At 36.2% G+C, this 22,328-nt stretch overlaps 1 protein-coding gene across 19 annotated transcripts in view; it reads left to right on the plus strand.

Annotated features, from left to right (window-relative positions):
* PHF21A (PHD finger protein 21A) overlaps positions 1-22,328 on the plus strand; it is a 186,407-nt gene that overhangs the window by 13,671 nt on the left and 150,408 nt on the right. For 14 of the 19 annotated variants that reach the window (XM_024748957.1, XM_024748940.1, XM_024748952.1 and 11 more), the window contains 3 exons: positions 12,329-12,369; positions 13,729-13,840; positions 19,541-19,684. In XM_024748957.1, the coding sequence (XP_024604725.1) occupies positions 19,631-19,684 (54 nt within the window). In that variant the 5' untranslated portion in view covers positions 12,329-12,369; positions 13,729-13,840; positions 19,541-19,630. The remainder of the gene's footprint in view (positions 1-12,328; positions 12,370-13,728; positions 13,841-19,540; positions 19,685-22,328) is intronic. The other 5 variants (XM_024748947.1, XM_024748956.1, XM_024748949.1 and 2 more) reach the window with 2 other exon arrangements.

Genomic DNA, 22,328 nt, shown 5'->3' on the forward strand with positions numbered 1-22,328 from the left:
AAGCTCTTCTCAAAAAAGATGTCTCCTGTACACGCTGTATAACAAGCACTGTGCTGTTCACTTGGACTTCATTTTCTTTACTGATGACATAGGGATGATAATACTAACCTCTTTGGATTGATATGAAGATAAAATGGGGAAGTCTTAGGACACTTTATAAGCAATAGCTGCTATTATCATTGCTATTGTTACAGTCCCTCTAAAAGTTTATGGGAAAAGACTAAATATGGAACAACTTAGGAAGAGAGGAGAGTTTTCTTCCTGAAACGTCATTAGAAAAGGTATGGATGGGAAAAGTGATTTAATGAGTTCTTGTTTGTGAAAACTGCTGAGAGAAATATAGAATACATGGGAGGGTGTCAGTTATTACAGAGACTTTAAAAAGCATTTTCAGGGCACTTTATATTTATTAAAACTCTTAACGATGAAAGATTTTTTTGCACCAAGATACTGGTGTTTATAGTAGGTCACTTAGCACCAAGGCAGTAGTAGATAAGGCATTATAACTCACAAGTTCAAAATACTAATCAGCTGGTCAGTCCATTGGGTCTGTGGCTCAGGACAAATTGCTTGTGTTTGTTTAACCCTTGAGAATGTATGCTTGGTGTAAGAACTAATGGAAACAAATGTAGAACCCCAGAGATATAAAAGTGGCATACAAATGCTTTCTAGTAATGATGGACACAGTTTATTTGCCTTCTGATTTTGAGCATTTTTCCTTTGTGAAACTTCCTCTCATCTGGTGCCTAGTCTTTTCTTACAGTAATTGTTATTTTCTTTCTATATTTAATCATCATATGTTGAGCCTGGAAACTGGGCCTGAGAGCAGGTTGATTGTGAGAAAAGCCAGAAAAGCCACGCTTTAAGTCTCTGCCTTACAGTGATCTCAGAATTAAGATTTTTTTGGTAAAGAATTTGAGTTTTTAATATATTTTGAGGTTTTTTTAATGTATTTTTGAGTTTTCAATGTATTCATTAGTATGTAGGTATCTGTATCTATAGGTATGTATGTATCTATCTGGTAAGTGAAACCAGTCATTGAGGGAAGGGGAATGATCATTAAGTATGAAATATAATTAATCTTATTCATTTACTGTCAATTTAGATCTGAAATTTTTTTGGTCTTTGGTCTGTATAGTTTTTTTCCTGAGATTCAACAAGTGTGTTTGAATATAGTATATGTTACCACTAGTGAGCATTTGAGTTAAAAATAGAATAATAGCTTCCATTAACTTTTTGTTCTCATTTACCCAGGTGCACCATTTGATAAAGGCCTAGTAGGTAGATAGAAGTATTTAGTATATTTTATTTTATTTTTTAATAAATTTATTTATTTATTTTTGGCTGTTGGCTTCGTTGCTGCGTGCGGGCTTTCTCTAGTTGCGGCGAGCAGGGACTGCTCTTTGTTGTGATGCGCGGGCTTCTCATTGCGGTGGCTTCTCTTGTTGCAGAGCACGGGCTCTAGGTGCACAGGCTTAAGTAGTTGTGGTACACGGGCTTCAGTAGTTGTGGCGCACGGGCTTAGTTGCTCCGCGGCATGTGGGATCTTCCCGGACTAGGGCTTGAACCTGTGTCCCCTGTATTGGAAGGCGGATTCTTAACCACTGTGCCACCAGGGAAGTCCTACTATATTTTATTTTGTCTGTGTTCCTAAAACATTGTTTCTGCTTTCTGAGCAGAAATTCCAACAAGTTTGTTTTGATAAAGTGCTGTACTTGAACTCAACAAATATTTTTAAAAATAGAGCAATTTTAATTTTTTCAATTGAAAAATCATACTACTACTTTACAATAGCTAGAGTAAGTAAAGCTTTGTAGTCTTAGACTTAGCGTAGCATGTGTACTGTGTTTTCTTTATTTCAGCCTGTATGCAGGGCCTATAAAAGTTGCTTCTCTTGGGTGAATGGAATTGTAAAAAGTTTAGAAGTATATTTCATTTTAACAAATATAGGAGTTAGAAGTGGACCCTATAGCCTCTTTGGGGTTGATTTAAAGAATTATACAATTTTGAAAATCATTTTGTCCCTGCCTGATTTGTAAAAGGTGGGCTACTTATGACAGGGCTGAACTCCTGTTACACTTGTGCAGGAACCTGTCCAGTTCATGATGCATTAGCTGCTTTGTAGAGAGATGCTGCCATCGACCCTCCATTGCTTTTCCTCTCCCCTCTTCTTTACAGTCTTTTATGTCTGTACTGTGCCTGTGCTATTCCCTGTCTGCTGTGCATCACTCCCTCCAAAGCAACCACCATCTTATTCTATTTCTCTTCAAAACAAAACATCCTTGTAATTATTAGTTTTTAAACGGAGAGAGCTGTTATCAATACCTTAAGGCTTAACAGTTTGTGGACCTCTCCGTTTTGGGCCCTCAGCCAGGAGTTGGATAATAGCTTAAAATCACTTCCAAAGTAACTGAGTATTTGTGAAACATTTCATGTCTGGACTAAGGGAGAGAATAGAAAAAGACCTTTTTACCTCAAAAGTTGCTGTATTTTCTGGTAGGGGGTGAGATGAGATCATAGAGGGGGAGGGGGAAGCCTTGTTAAACTTAACGAAGATAAAGGAAATAGGAAGCATTAATTTGTTAGATTGCCCTTTGTAGTCCTATGGGCCTCATTGGAGAAAGAAAATGGAAATGTTGGTGTTGCTCATTCTGAAAGTATTTTGATTTATTAGTAGAGAGAGGACTAGTAGAATTTCTTTCTTTAGTTTGTAAAATACAAAATGCGGTTATGATACCTTGTTATTAGGCATTGATTGCTTTCATTTCATTGTTGGTATTTGCAGGATAGCAGACCTATTGTGCAAGTAGCAACACATTTCAGATTTTTTTGTAGTGATTTTGAACTGTTAACTGAATTGTTTTGGTAAGAAAAGTAAAAATTGGAAATCAGTTGTAGTTACATGTAATGGCTATCTTGGTTTTAAATTTGGTGGCTCCTAAGATCTGTACCAGGCATTTAATCCATTATTCAGTTACACATAGAGAAAAACATATTTGAGACAAGAGCTTTAACTTTATAGGATTTAAAAAAAATTCTTTTTATGGAAATTTAAAAACATACACAGAAGTAGAGTGAATAATATTAACAAACCCCACGTACCTGTTAACCGAACTTCAACAATTATCTGTATTTTGCCAAACTTTACAGCATGTGAAACATAACAAGGAAAGTAATTTTATGTTTTTAGAACATGTATTACAAGTAGATATGTTGGTATACTCAAAGGAAAAGTATGTGTGCCAGAATGTTAACTCTTCATACACTGTAAATTTAACAGTGGTAATCATCTTTTAGGATAATGTTTTTTTCATTAGTTTTTTGACTTATTGAAGATATCTGAGCCACCATCAACTTGATGGAGAACCATGTCTGCTGGAAAGATTTTAGTTTTCTTCTCTATCTTTAGAAACTCAAGATTATTAGTTTTGAATTTACTATTCTTATGAGTTGCATTTAATTTTATGTGCCCTTGCCTCTCTGCAATGTTTGTGGGGACCACCAGTAATGATCATTTCTAGAGTATGTCAGGCAATATTTAAGTCAACTTAAAGTGGAAATCACTGAACCCTGTTCTATACTTTATCCTGCATATTCTATTTCTGTTTTACCCAAATGTATATATTGATTGACTAGGGAATACATATTATAACTTGTGAAAGTTTGTTGAGGAGGGAATTTTGACTGTCTGCTATCCCTGGACCTGGTAACAGTTTTTAGGATGTTAGAACTTAAGTTATTGTTTGTTTCTCTTTGGAGGAGTAGTAAGTTGTGCGTGTGTCTCCAGTTGTGGGTCCTGTTCATTAGTAGTTACTACAAGGTGATGGTAGCCTTATTTCTAAATTTCCTTGCTTTTATTAGTTTAAATTAGACCCATAGGGGTAATTATTCCACGCTGATGCATGAGGAAGCATACATAGTCATTGGTGGTTGTGCATCTAAACCCCTGTACAGTGCATTGGAAAGATATCTTTTAACATTATGATGCTGTTTGGAATACTTGGTGAAAGGAGTGTACTTATTTAACAGGACTCTTAATAAGCTCCCTCTATACCAAAGATATCTTTTTTTTTTTTTTTTTTTTTCAAAGATATCTTTTAAAAAATTATACTTACGAAGACTTTGTAGTATTCCCCAGTAGAGTTCATCTAGAGCAGCAAAACCTTTCTAAAATAAAACTTATTCCTTTAACCGGTATTCATTTAAGTGGGTTTCTCTGTACTTGGTTTCCATGGAAATAGCGAATAGCTAACGTTATTTATAAGGTAGAAGTAAAATAGGGTGCCTAATGGGACCCCATGCTGCTCTGATGAAGAGACTTAGGAAAAAAATCCATGCTCATGGGATTTTTTTTTTAAACAAGGTTAATGGAAGCCCTGATTTCAGTCTTCTGTAACAGAACATATTTTTGGTTTTAAAGGCTAGCATTAATATCAAGCAAACTTCTTTTCTGGTCTGTATTGCTTTCACTTTCAAGTTTTAGGACCACTTACTTATCAGCATGATTGAGGCTTTATGCTTCAGACTCATGTTTCGCTGTGGTTTTTGTTTCAAAAGTTAAAATCCCCAGCATATTGTAGCTGTTTCAATTTCTCACTGACATTTCAAAGTACAGATAAAAAGCTAAATGTTCATTAATGATAGCAGTGATGGTAAAGAATCAATACGTTGGACTACGTAGATTTTTTTTTTTTTTTTTTAATGTGAATGTTATGGAACCATTTAGTTTTCAGGCCTTAAGTCAGGGTTCTTTTTCATTAGTGTTGTAGAGCTAAACCTATGTAGTTAGAGAGAAAATATTCTAATTTTCTGTGGGAGATGGAAATGGGGAAAATCTTAATTTCTCTTTCTTTAAAAAGTGGATTGGGCTTCCCTGGTGGCGCAGTGGTTGAGAGTCCGCCTGCCGATGCAGGGGACACGGGTTCGTGCCCCGGTCCGGGAAGATCTCACATGCCGTGGAGCCTGCGCGTCCGTAGCCTGTGCTCCTGAAACGGGAGAGGCCGCAACAGTGAGAGGCCCGCATACCGCAAAAAAAAAAAAAAAAAAAAAAAGATTGTTGTATCTTCTTCTTGGATTGATCCCTTGATCATTGATCCTTGATTGATCCCTTCTTCCTCTTTTATAGCTGTTAGCAGTTGCCTTGTGTATTGAGGTGCTCCTATGTTGGGTGCATACATATTTATAATTGTTGTATCTTCTTCTTGGATTGATCCCTTGATCATTATGTAGTGTCTTTCCTTGTCTACTCTGCCCTCTGGTCAGTTGCGGCGAGCGGGGGCTACTCTTTGTTGTGGTGCGTGAACTTCTCATTGCAGTGGCTTTTCTTTGTTTCGGAGCATGGACTCTAGGCACCCGGGCTTCAGTCGTTGTGCCACGTGGGCTCAGTAGTTGTGGCTCGCGGGCTCAGTAGTTGTGGCTCGTGGGCTCTAGAGCGCAGGCTCAGTAGTTGTGGCGCATGGGCTTAGTTGCTCCGTGGCATGTGGAATCTTACTGGACCAGGGCTCAAGCCCGTGCCCCCTGCATTGGCAGGCGGATTCTTAACCACTGCACCACCAGGGAAGTCCCAGCAGTGTTATATTGAGAAATGAGGCAGTATGGAACACAGTAAGGTGCTATAATTTTTATTTAGTTCGCTTTGGTCATCCTTGGCAGCTTGTGATTGCTATCCGTTTGTCTGGAAGTGCTTTGTGATTATTCCTGGCTATCAGTGCTGCAGGAGTTTTCTCCTGTGTTTTAAAGGCAAGGATTGTAGTGTACTTAGGGCTCCATCAGGGGAGGAGTTTTTGTTTTGTTGTGGGGTGTGTGTGTGTGTGTGTGTGTGTGTGTGTTTCTTTGGACAAGCTTCTGCTGCAGTTGTTTTAATCCTGTTGAATATTTGTGTGAGGTGTTTTGTCTATAGCAGTTCACTAGTTTTTTTCTGTGCATATTGGTGCTATTTTTAAAAATTTCCTTTATGTGGTAATTGTTCTTTTAGTTTAGCTTTTTTTCGTATATTTTTAAAATTAGGTGTTTACCAATGACCTTCCTTAGTGAGTTTTACTTGAATTATATCTGTGCTTTGGAGACATAGGAATTGGGGTTTATTATCCCATCTCTGAGAGAACAAGTCCCAGTAGTTGCAGTTAGTGCAACAGAAAGAGTTTTCACAGATGCACTGCTGGGCGTTGATCCTCCTCCTTGGTGCCTATGGAATCCCTATACACCAAGATAAATCCAAACTCTTTTGTAATGCTGTATAGATACCTCAGTTGTTTCTTTTTGGTGATGGTAAGAGTTTTGGTCCTGAGGTTAACTGATTATTAAGATAAGAGTTTGAGTTGTCTTGGGATATGGGGTGATTTACTAAGTCTGATCTGTAATTAAGAAGGTTATGTTATGATGATTAGACTCAGAAAACATTTATACCTTTGTGAACTGTGGAAGCTTGTGAATAAGAATTTTTGTACTTTATAACATGATGAAGCAAGATTTCTTCTTTCCATTTATTTTTCTTAATACTTATCCACTACAAAATAAATGATTTTACAAGGTTTTGTACATATTGTAAGAACTTATTTTTTTTATTTGTAAGCCTTTCCACAATTACTCTCTAGCATTTTATGTCAGCTAATGCTGCTCACGTTTTTCAAGCATGTAGGAGCTAATAATCTGCACTGTCTTAGAGCGTGGACATTGCAATCACTGGTCAAGGATTAGATAATCACTGTTTACTATACTTACCTGAATTTTTGGATTTTTGTTACTTTGTGTATAGTCTAATGGAAGGATTCCTAGATTGAGAGCAGTAAATCTGGGTTTTAGACTGGGCTTTGCCTCTTATAATCTTTATAGCTTGTGGCTAGACATCTAGACTTTTTGAACCACTGATCTTGAAATGAAGGTATGGATCTGGCACTCTGGGGTGTCCATTCTAGCTTTAGGCTGTTTGAAGGCCCACTTTCCCAGGTACCAAAGGAAATAGAGGACTGCAAGGCAACGGTTCCTAATCCTGGCTGTCCATCAGAATCTTCTGGGGGAAATTTAAATGAAATATAGATACCTGGGCTCCAAATCAGACATAATGAATTCAGAATCTTTAAGGGTAGGGCTTGTGAATCTATATATTTTTTGAAGTTTTAGAGTTATCCCGATTATAAGTTTGAGAACTACTGGTGCAAGACATTATTTCTATTCTACTTGTGTGTGTGTGTCTAGTTAGGGAAATACGACAGGTAAGTAACAGTGTGAGACAATATGTGGTTAAATTCTAAGATGAATGAGAGAGATGATAAACAGTTTGAGAATTCAAAGAAGGGAGAACTGGGAGTTGGGAAGGTCTCCATTAATCATGAGTCTTTATCTGGACCCTAATGACTGGGTGGGATTTGGATAGGCAGAGAAAAGGTAAAAAAAGGGTATTCTTGGTATAAGAAAGAGCATCCCCCAAGTGAAAGTTTGGGGAGGAGAACAATTCTGATGAATATTTTAGTCCTTTAGTATTCTACTCTTGCAACTGCTATAGATTTCCTAAACATTTGAGGGAGTGAGCTGTGAAGATATTTGATGGGAGAGAGTGTTCCACAAGAGTCCTGTGAAGGAAACTTGTTTGGAGTTTCAGAAGTACAAAACAGAGGCCAGTGGCTGGAGCAGATTGAGCAATGGGGAGAGGGAAGGAGATGAGGTCTGAGAGTAACAGAGGCCCAAATCACTTAGAGCCTTGTGGGCCATTGTAAAAGACTTCTGCTTTTTCTCTAAGTGTCATGGGAAGCCATTAGAGGATTTTGAGCAGAGGAGTAACTAGCTCTGTCTTGGATTTTAAAAAGGTCACTCTGGCTACTGACAGAATAGACTCTGGGGGACAAAGGTGGTAGTGGGGAGGCCAGTTAGGAGGCTGTTGCAGTAATGCAGGTGAAAGATGATGGTGACTTGGACCAAGGAAGTGGAAGTATATTTGAGACAAGTGGTCAAAGTCCATGTATTTTGAAGGCAGAGGCAAGATGGTCAGTTACAGGATTGGATGTACAGTGTGGGAAAGAGAGGAGTCAATGATGACTTTAAGGTTTTGGCCTGAAGGGATAGAGTTGCCATTTTTTGAAATGGGGATGACTCTGGGGAGGAGGTTGGGGGACAGGCAGTCAAGAGTTTAGTTTTGGACTTGCTGAGCTTGAGGAGCCAATTTGACAGGTGTTGAACGGGCAGTTTGATATATGAGTTTGGAAATCAGGGGAAAGGTCTGGGCTAGGTACAAATTTGGGAGTCACCAGTACAGATCCTTTTATATAGCTATGAGACTACATGAAATTACCTAATGGGAAGAGTTCCAAGAACCGAGCCTTGGGGCAGTTCAACATTTTGAGGTCTTGAGAGATGAGAAAGAACTAGCGAAGGAAACCCAGAAGAGTGGCTAGAGAGATTAGGAAAAAAATTGAGGGTGAGTGGTGTCCTGGGAGTCAAGAGAAGAAAGGATTTCAAGAAGGAAGAATGGTCAACTGGGTGAAATAATACTGTTTGAACAGAGAAATGAGGGCTGAGACTTTACTGTTGAGTTTAGCAACAGGGAGGTCACTGGTGATCTTAACAAAATTGAAGGAGGCAAAAGCCCTAATGGAGTGGGTGCAGTAGAGAATGAGAGGAGAGGAACTAGGGACAGTGACTTTGGTTAACTGTTTCAGGGAGTTTTGCTATAAATGGGAGTGTAGATATGGGACAATAACTAGAGAAGTATATGGAGTCACGGGAGGCTTTTTTTTTAGACAAAGGAAACAAAATGATCCAGTAATGAGGGAAAAATTGATGCTTCTTGAGAGTGAGGGGAGAAGTGCTAGAGTGATGCCCATGAGAGAGTAAGGGGGCAAGAGGGATGATTATGATACTGAGGCCTAAAGGACTAAATCTCATTTAGCAGGATTCTGCTTTTTCTTCTCAGCATTTTTTGCCTTTAAATTTATTTCAAACTTACTATATTCTGTTAGAATTAGGAAAGGCAGATAAAAAGCAGTAAAATTTACTGTATATAAAATTAGTGTATCAACTTGGTGTAGTAGAAGAGATTGAATCTTCTGCGTACGGTGACATTTTAAAGTGTCTTTGAATGACAATTATCTGTGCTATTCTAGTCCCTTATCAAAATTTATGATTGAGCACAGACTATAAACTTAATTGTTCAAAATTTGTAATGGGGTGGATTTTAGCCTAATTTAAAACATGATCTAGTGTTGAACTTTTTCTCTACAAAATTTGTTTCTTGTTTAATGTATAGTCTTTATACACAAAGGTTTTAGATGTTTTACAAAAGGTACTTACAAAGTAGTTATTAATCACTTTTGACTTATTGATGATATTTTAAATTTTACAACCACATCAGAAATTTGAATGATTCATTTCTTTACCAGCTCTAATTAAAGCAGCTGCTTGTGAAGTTCTGGAGAGGAGGTGAATGATCTTCAGTTTGCAAAAAATCACATGAAGTTATGTTAGCAAGATGGTGTTCCTCTGTAAAAGCAAAAATAATTTCATTTACTCCAATTTATGTGTTTTGAGTGTATTTTTCAAGAACAAGTCTATATTTTAAAAATTTAATAAGCAAATAAGGCAAAAAATTTGAACTACCTTAGCTACAAGTGTGAAATATGAGAAACAAATTAAGTGGACTTTGAATCAGCTTCACATGAGGAAATCAAACTTGTATTTCAGTCTTATATGTTTTGCATATGGATAGTGTAAAAAGTACAAATTTATATGTAAATCTTTTTTTGCTGCTAACTCATTTTTATTAAATTACAGAAATTAAATATTTTCTTTTCTTTTTTTTTTTTTAAATCAGTATCCCAACGGTAGTCAATAATCAGTCTTTAGAAGGAACACTTTGGTAGTTCTGATGCACAGTGTTTAAGAATCACCAGTCTAAAAATATTTACTCTTTTTTGGGTATCTGAACCTCTGCGAATCTTATTTAAGTTGTGGATCCTCTTCCCAGAATTCTCATTACATTCAAAATTTAGCATATAGTATCATGGAGCTGGCAAACCCCTCTGAAGCCTATTCACGGGGTTCCCTTAGGCATAAAGGATCTCAGGTTTTAAAACCTGCCCTAGATAGTTTACTTATGTGATTTTTCTTTAAAACTTTATACGAAGATTTTCCCAAAAATATTTGGTCAGCATTTATTGTAGTTTATTTCTTAGGAGAGTAACTGCTACAGCTGTTTAAGACGAAGTGAGGTCTAGTGGAAAGGCCAGTTCAGTCAAAGGAATCTCAGGATCTGTAGATTTCTTTCCAGCTTTACTACCAGCTAGCTGTGTAACCTTCCGGGAAGTCAGTTAACCTCTCAGGCTTTGATTTCCAATGTGATTTCTGCAGTCCCTGCAAGCAGTTTTATGAGTAGTTTCATGATATCATGGTAAAATTCCTTGTCAATTAGGGATTGACTCTGCTGTTTATTTTTGGAGAAAATGCCCCAGAGATAAGTTGTATCCATTGTCCCTTTTTACTGAATATGATTTTCAGAAGAGTTTATTTGACTATACTTTCTCAAATGCCATATGAGTAAAAGTTAAAATCCTAACCCCACCCTGATCATTTTGAGTTTCAACATATTTTATATATTCTGGGTATAAGCCATTGTTATTACATGTATTACAGTTATAATCTCCAGTTCTGTGGATTGCTTTTTCATTCTCGTAAGGGTTTTTTAGGGTGAACAGAAGTTCTTAATTTTAATTTGATCCAATTTATCTGTCTTTTCATTATATTTTAAAATGACAGTATTTTACTTCCTGATCAACTGTTTTTATCCAAAGTCATTCATTTAACAAATAATGCTGTGGGAGATCGATGCATAATTATCCCCAGCATGAAAGAGCTAATAAGAAATGCCTAATAGGGAAAATAAGCCTGCAACAGAGAGTTAAGAGTCCACTCAGTGAATTCATTCATTTAACAAATATTTACTGAGCATTTACTTCATGTTTTTGTTTGTTTGTTTGTTTCGGCTGCACTGTGCGGCCTGTGGGATCTTAGTTCCCCGACCAGGGATTGAACCTGTGCCCCCTGCAGTGGAAGCACGGAGTCCTAACCATTAGACCACCAGGGAATTCCCAAGAACCCACTTGTTAGTAACCACATCATTCTACAGATTTTTGCATCATTTTTCTTTCGGTTGGGAGTCATTCTAATCTTGGTGATTAAAATTGCCATTTATATGGACTTTAGAACTTGAAAAAGTGCTGCTGCTAAAAGAAAGGCAGGATAAAACAGCAAATTGAATTTCTTTTGGAAATGAATGTTAACTGCATGAATCGGGGCCCTTTAAAATTATTTTAATGTGTGTTTGGTATGACTGTACATGATTAAATAAAAATTTATAATTTGGATGACATGAAGATTTTTTGAAATATCCCTTAAGGAAATGAGAATTTACATTATACCTATTGGAGTAACATAAGTCAACAAATGTACTGTGTTTAAAGCATAAGGATGATTCAGGTTTGGAACATGGTATGTGGAGTTTAAATAACTTAATACTTTAATACTAAGGGAAAAGTGTTAATATTTGCTTTCTAAATTTTTTTTTTTAACTAAAAAAGAAGTTTGGGGCAAGGAAGAGTTAAATAAACAATATAGCCTGACATGACCTTGAAATTAACTTAATGGAGTATAGTTAATCTTAAAAAAAAAAAAACAACACACAGTTGATAAAAGCATCACTGAGCATTGGATTGAGACCCCAAAACCTTGATTTTCTTTCTGGCTCAATCACTGATTAACTGTGTGGCATAGGGAAAGTCACTTTTGTGTTATGTGGTTTACAGTTTCAGGTGGTGAGACTTTAAGATTGTGAATGAAAAATTAAATTATGACTATACATATAAAATGCTGTGAATTTTAAGCCTTATATAAAAGAAATCCATTTCAAGATTAATTGAAAAAAAGGCCTTTTAAGTAGACCAAGCTAAGGGCCAGCGATGTTAGCCTAATTTGTAACATAAAGCAGCAAACAGTGAAAGTTCATTTGTTGGGGATGAGGGTTGTATTTCTGTGTTACTTAGATGAGGTGCATTTCATTTCTGTGTCTCTTAGGAAAGGGAAGCCATCAACTACTTAGTTTTTCTTGTCTTGAAAAAGCTGTGGAAAAGTGAAAAAAACTGGAAAATGAGAGATCTAACTGCCCTTGAATTCTTTCCTTGTTGTAAAAACTACCTATCTTTTTTTTTTTTCTTTTGGTTTTAAAACTTTGGACATTTTTCTGTGTGTGGTTTTTTTTGTTGTTGCTGTTAAAAATCAGCTTTTGATGACATGTCATAAGTCTGTGTTTGTAGTCTAATTCCATTTTCCCCCTCTTCTGTTGTAGGGAGCAAGAGAGCTGAAGGAGAGCCAGTTTCCTCAAAATTGGTAAGTGCTTTCTTCAGGCAGCCATAGTGTGCCTGATGCTAGTTGGATAATAATTCAAATGTTCAGTGACATTTTTTTTTTTTTTGTGTGCAAAAAAAGCTCTCTCCCAGAAATGAGAATGAGGCTTTGCTGTTTGTACTGAGTGAAAGTAAATTTTTGTCTAATTTCATGTAGCCAAATCTCAAATGCATTTGTGTTCCTAATAATACTGCTAGGCACGCATGTTCCTTCATTCAGTAACTTCTTAAAATGTAACGGTCCCCTTTGCGAAAAATGTCCTTAATGCAGTGGTTAGGGCTAAAAATTAAAAAATCAGGAAATTCAAACGTTAAGGTTCCCATTGTGTTTTGTATTACTTAATATGCGTTAAATTTGATGGCCTTAGTATATGTGCAAAATGGCTAGGTTAATGTAACTGTGGGAACCTTGACTTTGAAATTTGGGACTCTTAAGCATGTATATTATTAAATTTAATGTTGAGTTGGCTTCATGTCTGATATTGCATTTTCAGTGTGTGTTGTTTTGTATAATTCTTGAAGAGGAAAAAAAAGAGAGAAATGTAGCAGTGTGGGGCATAGAGGCAAACACATTTTTTTCCTAGTATCAACTTTAATGTCTACTTTAACAGCTTATAAATCATCACACTTAAATCATTTCTTTGAATGTCTAATTCAGATTACATAGGGCAGTCCAGTGTCTAAAGACCAAACAAATATTAATCTTATTTGGAGAGCATGTATTATGATTAAAAAATTATTCAAACAAGATAACTGGAATAGGGTAGTCCCCTAATGCAAGACTACTCTTTTTTTGTTTGTTTTAATTCTCTCTCATAGTAATTAATTTAGTGGGTGGAGTAGATATTTGGTTAAAGCTTCTTTTCATAATTATGGTCCTTGAGGTATCTCTTAACCTTTTGGGGATTGGGCTTTGAACGTGAAAGGGAGGCATTTGAATCAGTTAATCTTACATTTTACTACCATTTTATTCTACTTGCCTTTCTCTCATGGAACCACTTAAAATAAATAATCAAGACCCTACAGCCCTTTACTCTGAGATGCAATGGAATCGTAGATTCTTAAAGAAGAAGGGACGTTAAGGGCCTTCTCTTTCAGCCTTTTACCAGGTGTGGCAATTTCTCCTCTTATGTCCCTGGCATATTGTTATTTGGTTACATACTGAACACTACATTTAAAAAAACTGTAGCTCATATTTTCTGTAATGTATTCCGAGGAACTCTAGTTCCACAGAAATTAATCAATATTATTGGGGTGGGGCGGGGGTGGGGAAAATGTTCTGTGGTCAAATAATTTGGAAAATGCTGCTTTAAACAAAGTTAAACAGGTTTCTTTACTGCAGGACTTCTCAGAACCTTTAATATGCTAATGTGCATTGTGAATCTCCAAGAGGGGGATATGATATGCAGCATTCTTGAATACTTCTATTGACAGGGAGCCCACTACCTCATAAGGTAACCCATTCCTTTTTTGTACAGCTCTAATCCTTAGCTCTTCCTTACACTGATCTGAAATCTCTCTCCCATAACTTCCACTTCTCTTAAGTACTTACTGGTTATGCTAAGACCACCACACCCTCTTATGTTATCCTTTGTGTAGTCATTATATATATGATTCTGGCCAGGCTTGTCTGGACTATTTTTTATCATTAAATAGCATTCTGGTAAATGTGGCAACCATTTCTAAAATCTCGACCTCATTGTCACTATGCTTCTATACTACTCTTCAGGCTCCTTCATTTTGAATTTCTGTGAGTTTTTAAATATACTTCATCTTTCTTGTTGTTGGGTATGGTTGGGAAGATTTTAGTACACATGCTTGATTTCTGTAAAGAAAGGCAAGAACTAGAAGAGCGTATGTGTGCCTACCAGGCCTGGGCCCAGGAAGCTGATGTAGAACCTGTATGTCAAAGTGAACACTGGTGGTAGGGAGAGGGGCAGGACACTGCAGCAGACCTGTGTAGGAGAGGGTGCTGTGGGGAAACCCTGACCCGACTGAAAATACCAGTGTTGGAATGGTATGACTTGTGTAGGTGTTCCTTTTCTTTAGTGAGGACCTGGCCCCCTTGCCCCCAAAAAAACCAGAGAAAAGAAAGATACGTATTTTATACCCAAAGACATCCATACATTCAGATACCGTAAACCTAATTGTGTGTGTGTGTGTGTGTGTGTGTGTGTGTGCATATAAATTTATTTTAGTGGTTAGGAAACATCAGTCTTACCAGCTGAGGTGACTTTTGTCAACACCTGTAGTAACAGGATTTGAGCATAGTAACCTTGCCAGATTCAGAGGGTGACCTCTAAAATCAAGCTCTTTGTGCAGCAGTGTTTTCTGTTGATCTGTAGAGTGTCACCAAAGAAATATCACCGTGAAAATAAGAAAAACGTTACATTGTTTTTTAATGTCATTTTATTGATTCAAGTTAGTAAATGTTAGTTTTCAATAAGAGCTATTAAAATATTGTTTTTATTTTTGGCGTTTGTGATCATTTTTAGCACTAGTTAAAAGTTAAAGATACATTTTATCTCCTAGCACATTAGATACATAGTAAGCAATAAGTATTTAGTACAAACTGAAACCTGATGTTTTAGTATTAGGCATCTGTCAAGTAAGGATACATAGATCTGTCAAGGCTTTCTACTTTTTCATATTTTAAAAACTTAATTAAACCTACTCTAAACACAATTTTGAGAGTATAGATCAAAAGTGGGGTCTTACACCAAGTAGATATATGGTATAGAGAACACTGAGTTGTTCATTTTTAAGGAATTCAGTCTGGGGGTACAATGTATTACAGACTTATTGTTAGTTAAAGAAACTTGGTTGGGGACTTCCCTGGGGGTCCAGTGGTAAAGAATCCGCCTTCCAGTGCAGGGGACGAAGGTTGGATCCCTGGTTGGGAAACTAAAGATCCCATATGCCGCGGGGCAACTAAGCCCGTGCGCCACAACTACCGAGCTTGCGTGCCTCAATGAGAGAGCCTGCATGCCGAAAACTACGGCGCCCACGTGCTCTGGAGCCTGCACACCACAACTAGAGAGAAGCCCACGTGTTGCAGTGAAAGATCCCACGTGACTCAACGAAAATCTGCATTCTGCAACTAAGACCAGACGCAGAGAAAGAGAGAGAGAGGGAGAGAGGGAGGGAAGGAGGGAGGAAGGAAGGAAGAATTAAAAAAAAAGAAACTTGGTTGGTGAGTTGTTTTGATTGGAAAAAGCTTTATATCAATTCAGGAACAGAGCAGTGATTTTGGATAATAAACTCAGAATTAGAGCATTACTACATTATTAGAATCATAATGAAAGACCTAGAGGTCACATATCTCCAAGCAGAACTGTAACCAGATAAAATAGTTAGAAGCCCCTTTCGTAGAGAATTTGAAAATAAGAAAGCCTACAGCCTTTCCAGCAACATGCTGTGTTGAGAAGTTGATATAAAAGTTCGTGTATGAATAAGAGTTAAATTAAGTATGTTAAGAATAGCATAGAACTTTACAGTTTACAAAGGGCTTTTCATATAACGTCACCTAATTTAAACCTCATAGCAATTTTATGAAATAGGTGATGCCGTTTCCATTTTCCTGATTTATAAGCAAACAAACCTAAAGTTGAGAGTGGTTGCACAGTGAGTGGAATCAGGGTTTTTTTTGTTTTTTTTGAGACAGTGAATGTTCTTTCTAGACATTACATCTGCCTTATTTTAGTGGGATTTGATTATTTTGTTTGTTAGGTTTGTGGAGTTTTTATTTATGTTTTGGGGGTTTTGTTATTTGAAGCTGGGAGGTTATTAGGTGTCCCAGTCGTTTGACATGTACAGTTTTCAATATAACGAATGCTGGTATTTTGTGTTCGACACTTGTCTTCTCTGGTGATAGTATTTAGAGCTGATGGGTGGTGAAAGGCATTGTACCTCAATAAACTGTTTTAGGAGTCTGTTCATATTTATGTTGCAGCAGCTGATATTTATAACTTACTAGAATTGGTCGAAATATGTTAAATCATCTTTTTATAAATTTAGCAAATAATACCTTCTTTATAATGCTATAAACTGCCTCCAAATGGTCATCACGTGGTGGCTGCATGAGTTGTCTAAGCCCCCCAAATATTTTTTAAAAGGAGTCAACATGTGCTTGCCTTGTTTTTGTAGGCTATGAATATATATGTATACAACTTGTTCCTTTAGACAGAAACCAGTCTCTTAAAACTGCTATTCAGAAAGAGACTTTTATGAAGAAGAAAGATATCAAATGAATCTTCTAATCCTTCATAAGTTTTTTTATACTAAGTCACTACCTTTTTTAACCCTTCAGTTTTATCTTGAAATAAAATGAGTAATTGGCATTTAGTGTCCTTGCCCAATAAAATTTTGTGCCTTTGTGTGTCTCTAATAAGCAGACAACAATCTGATGAAGGAAGTAAAAGCTGTCACCTCCTCAATAACTTGAGTTGCAGGCTCATCTGGTGAGGCACTCTTTGACATTTAGAGCCTCCCGGTTAAACCCTGGTTTTACTTATTCTTTACCTGAACATTTTGTTTCATCCGTATAAAATTTCTTGATGTTTTATCTAGCAATTCTAAGTTAATTTTTTGTTATTTAAAAATAAGTAGGGCTTCCCTGGTGGCGCAGTGCTTGAGAGTCCGCCTGTCGATGCAGGGGACACGGGTTCGTGCCCCGGTCCGGGAAAATCCCACATGCCGCAGAGCGGCTGGGCCCGAGAGCCGTGGCCGCTGAGCCGGCGCGTCCGGAGCCTGTGCTCCGCAACGGGAGAGGCCACGACAGTGAGAGGCCCGCGTACCGCAAAAAAAAAAAAAAAAAAAAAAAAAAAAAAGTACATACTTTCCATGGAAAATGTTGATACTCTGAAAAGAAGAAAGTAAATAACCCTGAGTGCTACTGCTCAGAGATAACTAATAGCAAATTATGAAAGTGCCACCTGACCTAAACTCTAGACAGCTCAGAGTATTACTGTTCTTACAAATCTTTGTCAGTTTGATTGACAAAAATGTGTCTTCTTAAATTTACATTTCTATGACTCTCTTGAAGATAGATGTTTTTCATGTTGGTCATTCTTATTTCTTCTTCTGTGAGTTGCTTTTTCATAATTAAAAAAAATTAATTTGTAGTTAATTTGTAAGCACTGTGTAACTGTACAAATTATGTTAACCCTTTTTTGTGTATATTGTTAAGTTCTCCATGTTTTTAACCTGCTGTTTGTTTCCAGAGTTTATGAGTTGAGTTCAGCTTTGATATTATATGTTGCTACCAGTAAAATAAAATCTGGCCTTTCTGTTGTTGAAAATACCCTTCAAGGTGATTCTTAATTTGACAGAAATTATCAGGAATCATTTTTGGACACATTTTCTGATAGCCTTAAAACTAATTTAAGTACTGTTTTCAGGAAGAACTCTGATGCATACATAAGTCAGGAATTTGAGTAGGGAGATTACTTTAATATTTAAAATTACAGTGACTGTATAGTTTTAACATTTGCTTTAGTGTATAGAATAAACTTACATGACAACAGAAGCCTTGGTCTAAATCAGTAACTTAATGATTCTGATACTTATTTAGTTCCAAAGATTTTTTAAGGTAATAAATATCTGGAAAAGCCTGGGTTTGTTCATCAAAATCACACTTTCCAAATTATCTCCCCTAAACATACTACGTCCATGAACATTTTTGATTGACAATATCATTGTACCGTAATAATGAGGAGACTTTTCTAGCCTCCACAAATACAAGTTTGAAGGAATTTTACACTTTTGAAATTTATTATTTTTTTAAAAAAAGGTTAGAGTATTTTGATATTACATAACATAGTATACAAGCCCTAGGGGAGAGATTGCCAATGATGTTTTAAGCCTAGTGAGATTAGACAAATATAATGAAGATTAATATTCGCACGATTACAGCCTGAAGTTAATGATTTCACTATAACTCTGTTAAATCAGGTTTTAAAGAATTTTTAAGAAAACTTAGGACTTTATCCATAGATAAATAATTTTTAGAAAGTATAAAGATTATGAATCTCATTGAATTGGCATAAGGAGTAACAGTTCTTCTAACTTCCTGATTGTTCCCTTCCTCAGTTTGTAAGAATGCTGAAAAGCTGCTCTAACTACAAGTTTTATAGATACAAGGAAGAAAGGAGAAAGAAGTAAAGTTTAAATTTATTCAAGTAAACTTTTGCTCCAGGGACAGTACCTAAAATCATGTCTAAGGCCACGTTCAAGAAAAAAGAAAAACATGAAAAGAGAAATTAGCCATTGAGTTAATTTAAATTGCAGTAGTGATGAGCAGAGCAGAATAGGAAGGTTCACATTCGCAAATCTAGACTTTTGACATTGTCTCCACCTGCATTTATACGTGCAGCCAAAGAGATGCACCGGCAGGCTTGAAAAGAAGATGGTGTTCATTGTATAGCTGGAAAAGTCTGTTCTGTTGCTAGACCCACATCATTTGTTGTGCACGATAGGTTTATTTTTTAACATCCCTGTCATAACTTTGTGGAAAGCAGAGTTCATTGCAGTGTGTTTGTGTTAAGTATTAATTTGTTAAATGTAAACCTTTAAATTATACCAGAATTGCCCCTGTTTTGAGTTGCTTTATTTTTTAAATAGAGTGAGAGGCCATCCAAATTGTGAGAGTGCTCTGGCCTTCTTTAACCTCTGAGAAATCCTGAACTCTCCAGTTCACTCTGTGTGATGGTTAAAAATGTATGATCATGTTGTTATGTGTCTCTTTCTAAGAACAGCATGTCCTGGATGGTTGTCCTCTCCCCCTCTAGACTCCCAACGCATCCAGGACAGAAGAGGTCTTGTTCAGCTCTGTATCCTCAGAAAGTAGTATCTAGCGTGGTGCTGAGCGCCTAGTAAGTGCTTAGCTGTTTTCATGACCAGATTAAGCACATTTTTTTTTTTCATTTCTTACTTATTTGAAGTGTTTTCTAGAGGAATGCTCAGAGAATAAAACCCAGAAATTTTTGGTGCCAATTCAGAAAAAAACTACTCATTTTGGAAAGAAATCTGTTTGGGGAAATTTTTTGCCCTGTGTTTAGTCGACGAAATATTTCGACTAATGTAATTTATTTTATCTAACGTATATTTCCTTTATACCCAACATAATGATCCAAAACATTTTATGATCTCTACAGCTGCAGTAAGAAGAGGAGTTTGTTATTTTAAACAGAGGCTGAAGAAACTATAGAATTAGCAGACATAAGAAAAAGTGGAGAAGGTAGAGGATGGAGTTGCAGACTCTACAGGAGGCTCTTAAAGTGGAAATTCAGGTTCACCAGGTATGTTTCATTCATGGCTTCTCCCACATCATGTTATTAGTAATGGCTAAATTAGTAAACAGGCTGTCTCTGATTTTTAGTAGAGCTTTTAATCGTTTTTCAGTCACTTGTCCAAGAGTCATGTTATTTGCCTTTTATTACTACTCAACAAACTCATTGGTAATATTTTTGAGAACTTTAATAAAATATTCCTGACTTCTCTTCCAGACAAAAGAACTAAAAAATTCTTTTCCATATAACGAAGGTGTTAAAAAAAAACCTCTCTTTTTTATCTGTTTTTTGGTTCATCTGAGGGACTTTGTTCGTGTGACTTAACTTGCATATTTTATTTGTTTATTTTTCAAAATTTACTTTATTGAAGTATAGTTGATTTACAATGTTGTGTTAATTTCTGCTGTACATCAAAGTGATTCAGTTATGCATATATATATATATATATATACACACATTCTTTTTCGTATTCTCTTTCATTATGGTTTATCATAGGGTATTGAGTATAGTTCCCTGTGTTAACTTGCATATATTAAATAACAAGAGATATTTAAATTGACTACCATGTATACTGAAGTTTTTACTCATATGTGATTTGGGGACATACTCCTCCTCTTAAGAAATTTTGAGATGGCAAAGTTAATATTCTGCTTTTAGTTCATCCTCACAAGACGTGAACAAGTCAAAATAAGACTTTTCTTGGAAGACTCATGATCTAAATTGAACTAAATTATTAAAAATTAGAGTTCTTAAATATTACTTTTGTTTCATATTTTTAATTCAAGCATACCAATTTTATAAAAATTATAATTATGAAAAAATTTAATGTTTATTGTTTAAAAATCTAATTTAAATTTTAAAATTACATTTACTGACTCAAAAGGGATATAATATTCTTCCTAAAGTTATCACTCTCAATATTCACATTATTTTCCTGTATATTTAACTGTTTTTTTAGCATAAAATTAATAGCTTTTATATTCATCCTTAATTATTATATAGCATTTTGTTTGTATGGTAAACATTTATTTATGTTTATCAGTGTTGGTTGATAGTCTTTTAACGTATAAAGTATGTAAGATATTTCACTCCAGTTATATTTAGAATCCTTTCCTATTAAAAAAAGTTTAAGTATTAATAGTAGGGACTTCCTGGGTGGTCCAGTGGCTAAGACTCCACGTTTCCACTGCAGGGGACACGGGTTTGATCCCTGGTCAGGGAACTAAGATCCCGCATGCTGCGCGGTGTGGCCAAAAAAAAAAAAAAGTTTTAACAGTAAATCCAAGTGACATGCCTTGCTTGTAAATCTGATGCTGTTATTCTGATTGGATACATGATAACTTACATGATCACTGATCATGACAAGTTCAGGGATGCCAGAAATGACATCAAAGTAAGCACTGGCTATTAGGCTGAGGCCAAAGTCAGATTGTACATTTGACTAAATACTGGGGCAGAAGCCACCCCTTCATCATTTCCACTTAGGGAAACTAGGGCTGAAAATGAGCTTACTGTATAGAAGGTATGTCCTGAAACTACCTGGTGTTGCTGTGGTAGAAGTATACTTTTGTTCTTTATGGACCGAGATGATTTAAAAAGTAGTGACGTACACGTGGTTGTTATTGAATGAATGTTTACATAATAATGGCCTGTGATGGGCATCTCATCTTTTTTGGGAAATTGCCTTTTTGATTATTCTTATGCAGATTTTTTAAACTTTTGGAGTATTTTTACTCTACATGGAACAGAGAATAGTATAAAGCAGAGGTTAGCAGACTTTTTGCAAAGGGCCAGAGGGTAAAGTATTTTATACTATGGGCATCATTTATGGTCTCTGTCACAACAACTCTGCTCTGCTGCTGTACACACAGGGCAGCCATAGACAGTGTATAAATGGATGGGTGTGACTGTGTCCCAGTAAAACTTTATTTACGAAGGCAGGGTGCCTGTGGGCTGTAGTGTGCCAGCCCTTGGCTTAAACTATATTCTCATGAAAAATTGCTGCGTTCTTACAATAGAAAGTAACTTCACTTTGATAACACACAATGTCACTTAAAGTCACTGGGGATTTGGATGGTCTAGTTAAGTTGCCCAGCTTGTTCTGTCCTGCCTCTAATGGTCTGAAATGCAGCTTGCTTGATTATAGGTAGAAAAGTTGGCTTATTTATTTCCTCCAGAGGCAGAGACTTACTTTGGTTATCAGTTTTTAAATTTCAGTGTCGTGGAGGAAAACCTTTTTCAGCTTTATAAAGGCAACTTTAGTATAGTACTCCACTTCCTGGTGGCAAAAGCAGAAAGGAAAATGAAGGACTTTTTTCATTGAAGAATGTGGCTAGCCTTTTAGGCTGCATTAGTAAAAATGTATATGTATAAAACCTTATGTTTCTATTTCCTTGAGTTCTTGGAATGTGTGTTATTACTATTTTGTAGATTAAGACCAGGATATAGAAGAGTTACCACTGTCATATATGAAGTAGACTATAGTAACATATACCTTGTGTATTTGGAGGTCACATGGTTGGCAATCTCAGCTATCCAAAATGTATACCTTAGCACCTGAAGTAAGGTTTTTGACAAGCTAGAATAAATGTTAGAAGTCACACAAGATTATACATTTTACTCAAGGGGGATTTCTTAGGCTATTCACTCATCT

The sequence above is a fragment of the Neophocaena asiaeorientalis genome, unplaced genomic scaffold (genome assembly GCF_003031525.2).
Source record: "Neophocaena asiaeorientalis asiaeorientalis breed wild unplaced genomic scaffold, Neophocaena_asiaeorientalis_V1.1 scaffold43, whole genome shotgun sequence".
Lineage (NCBI taxonomy): Eukaryota > Metazoa > Chordata > Mammalia > Artiodactyla > Phocoenidae > Neophocaena > Neophocaena asiaeorientalis.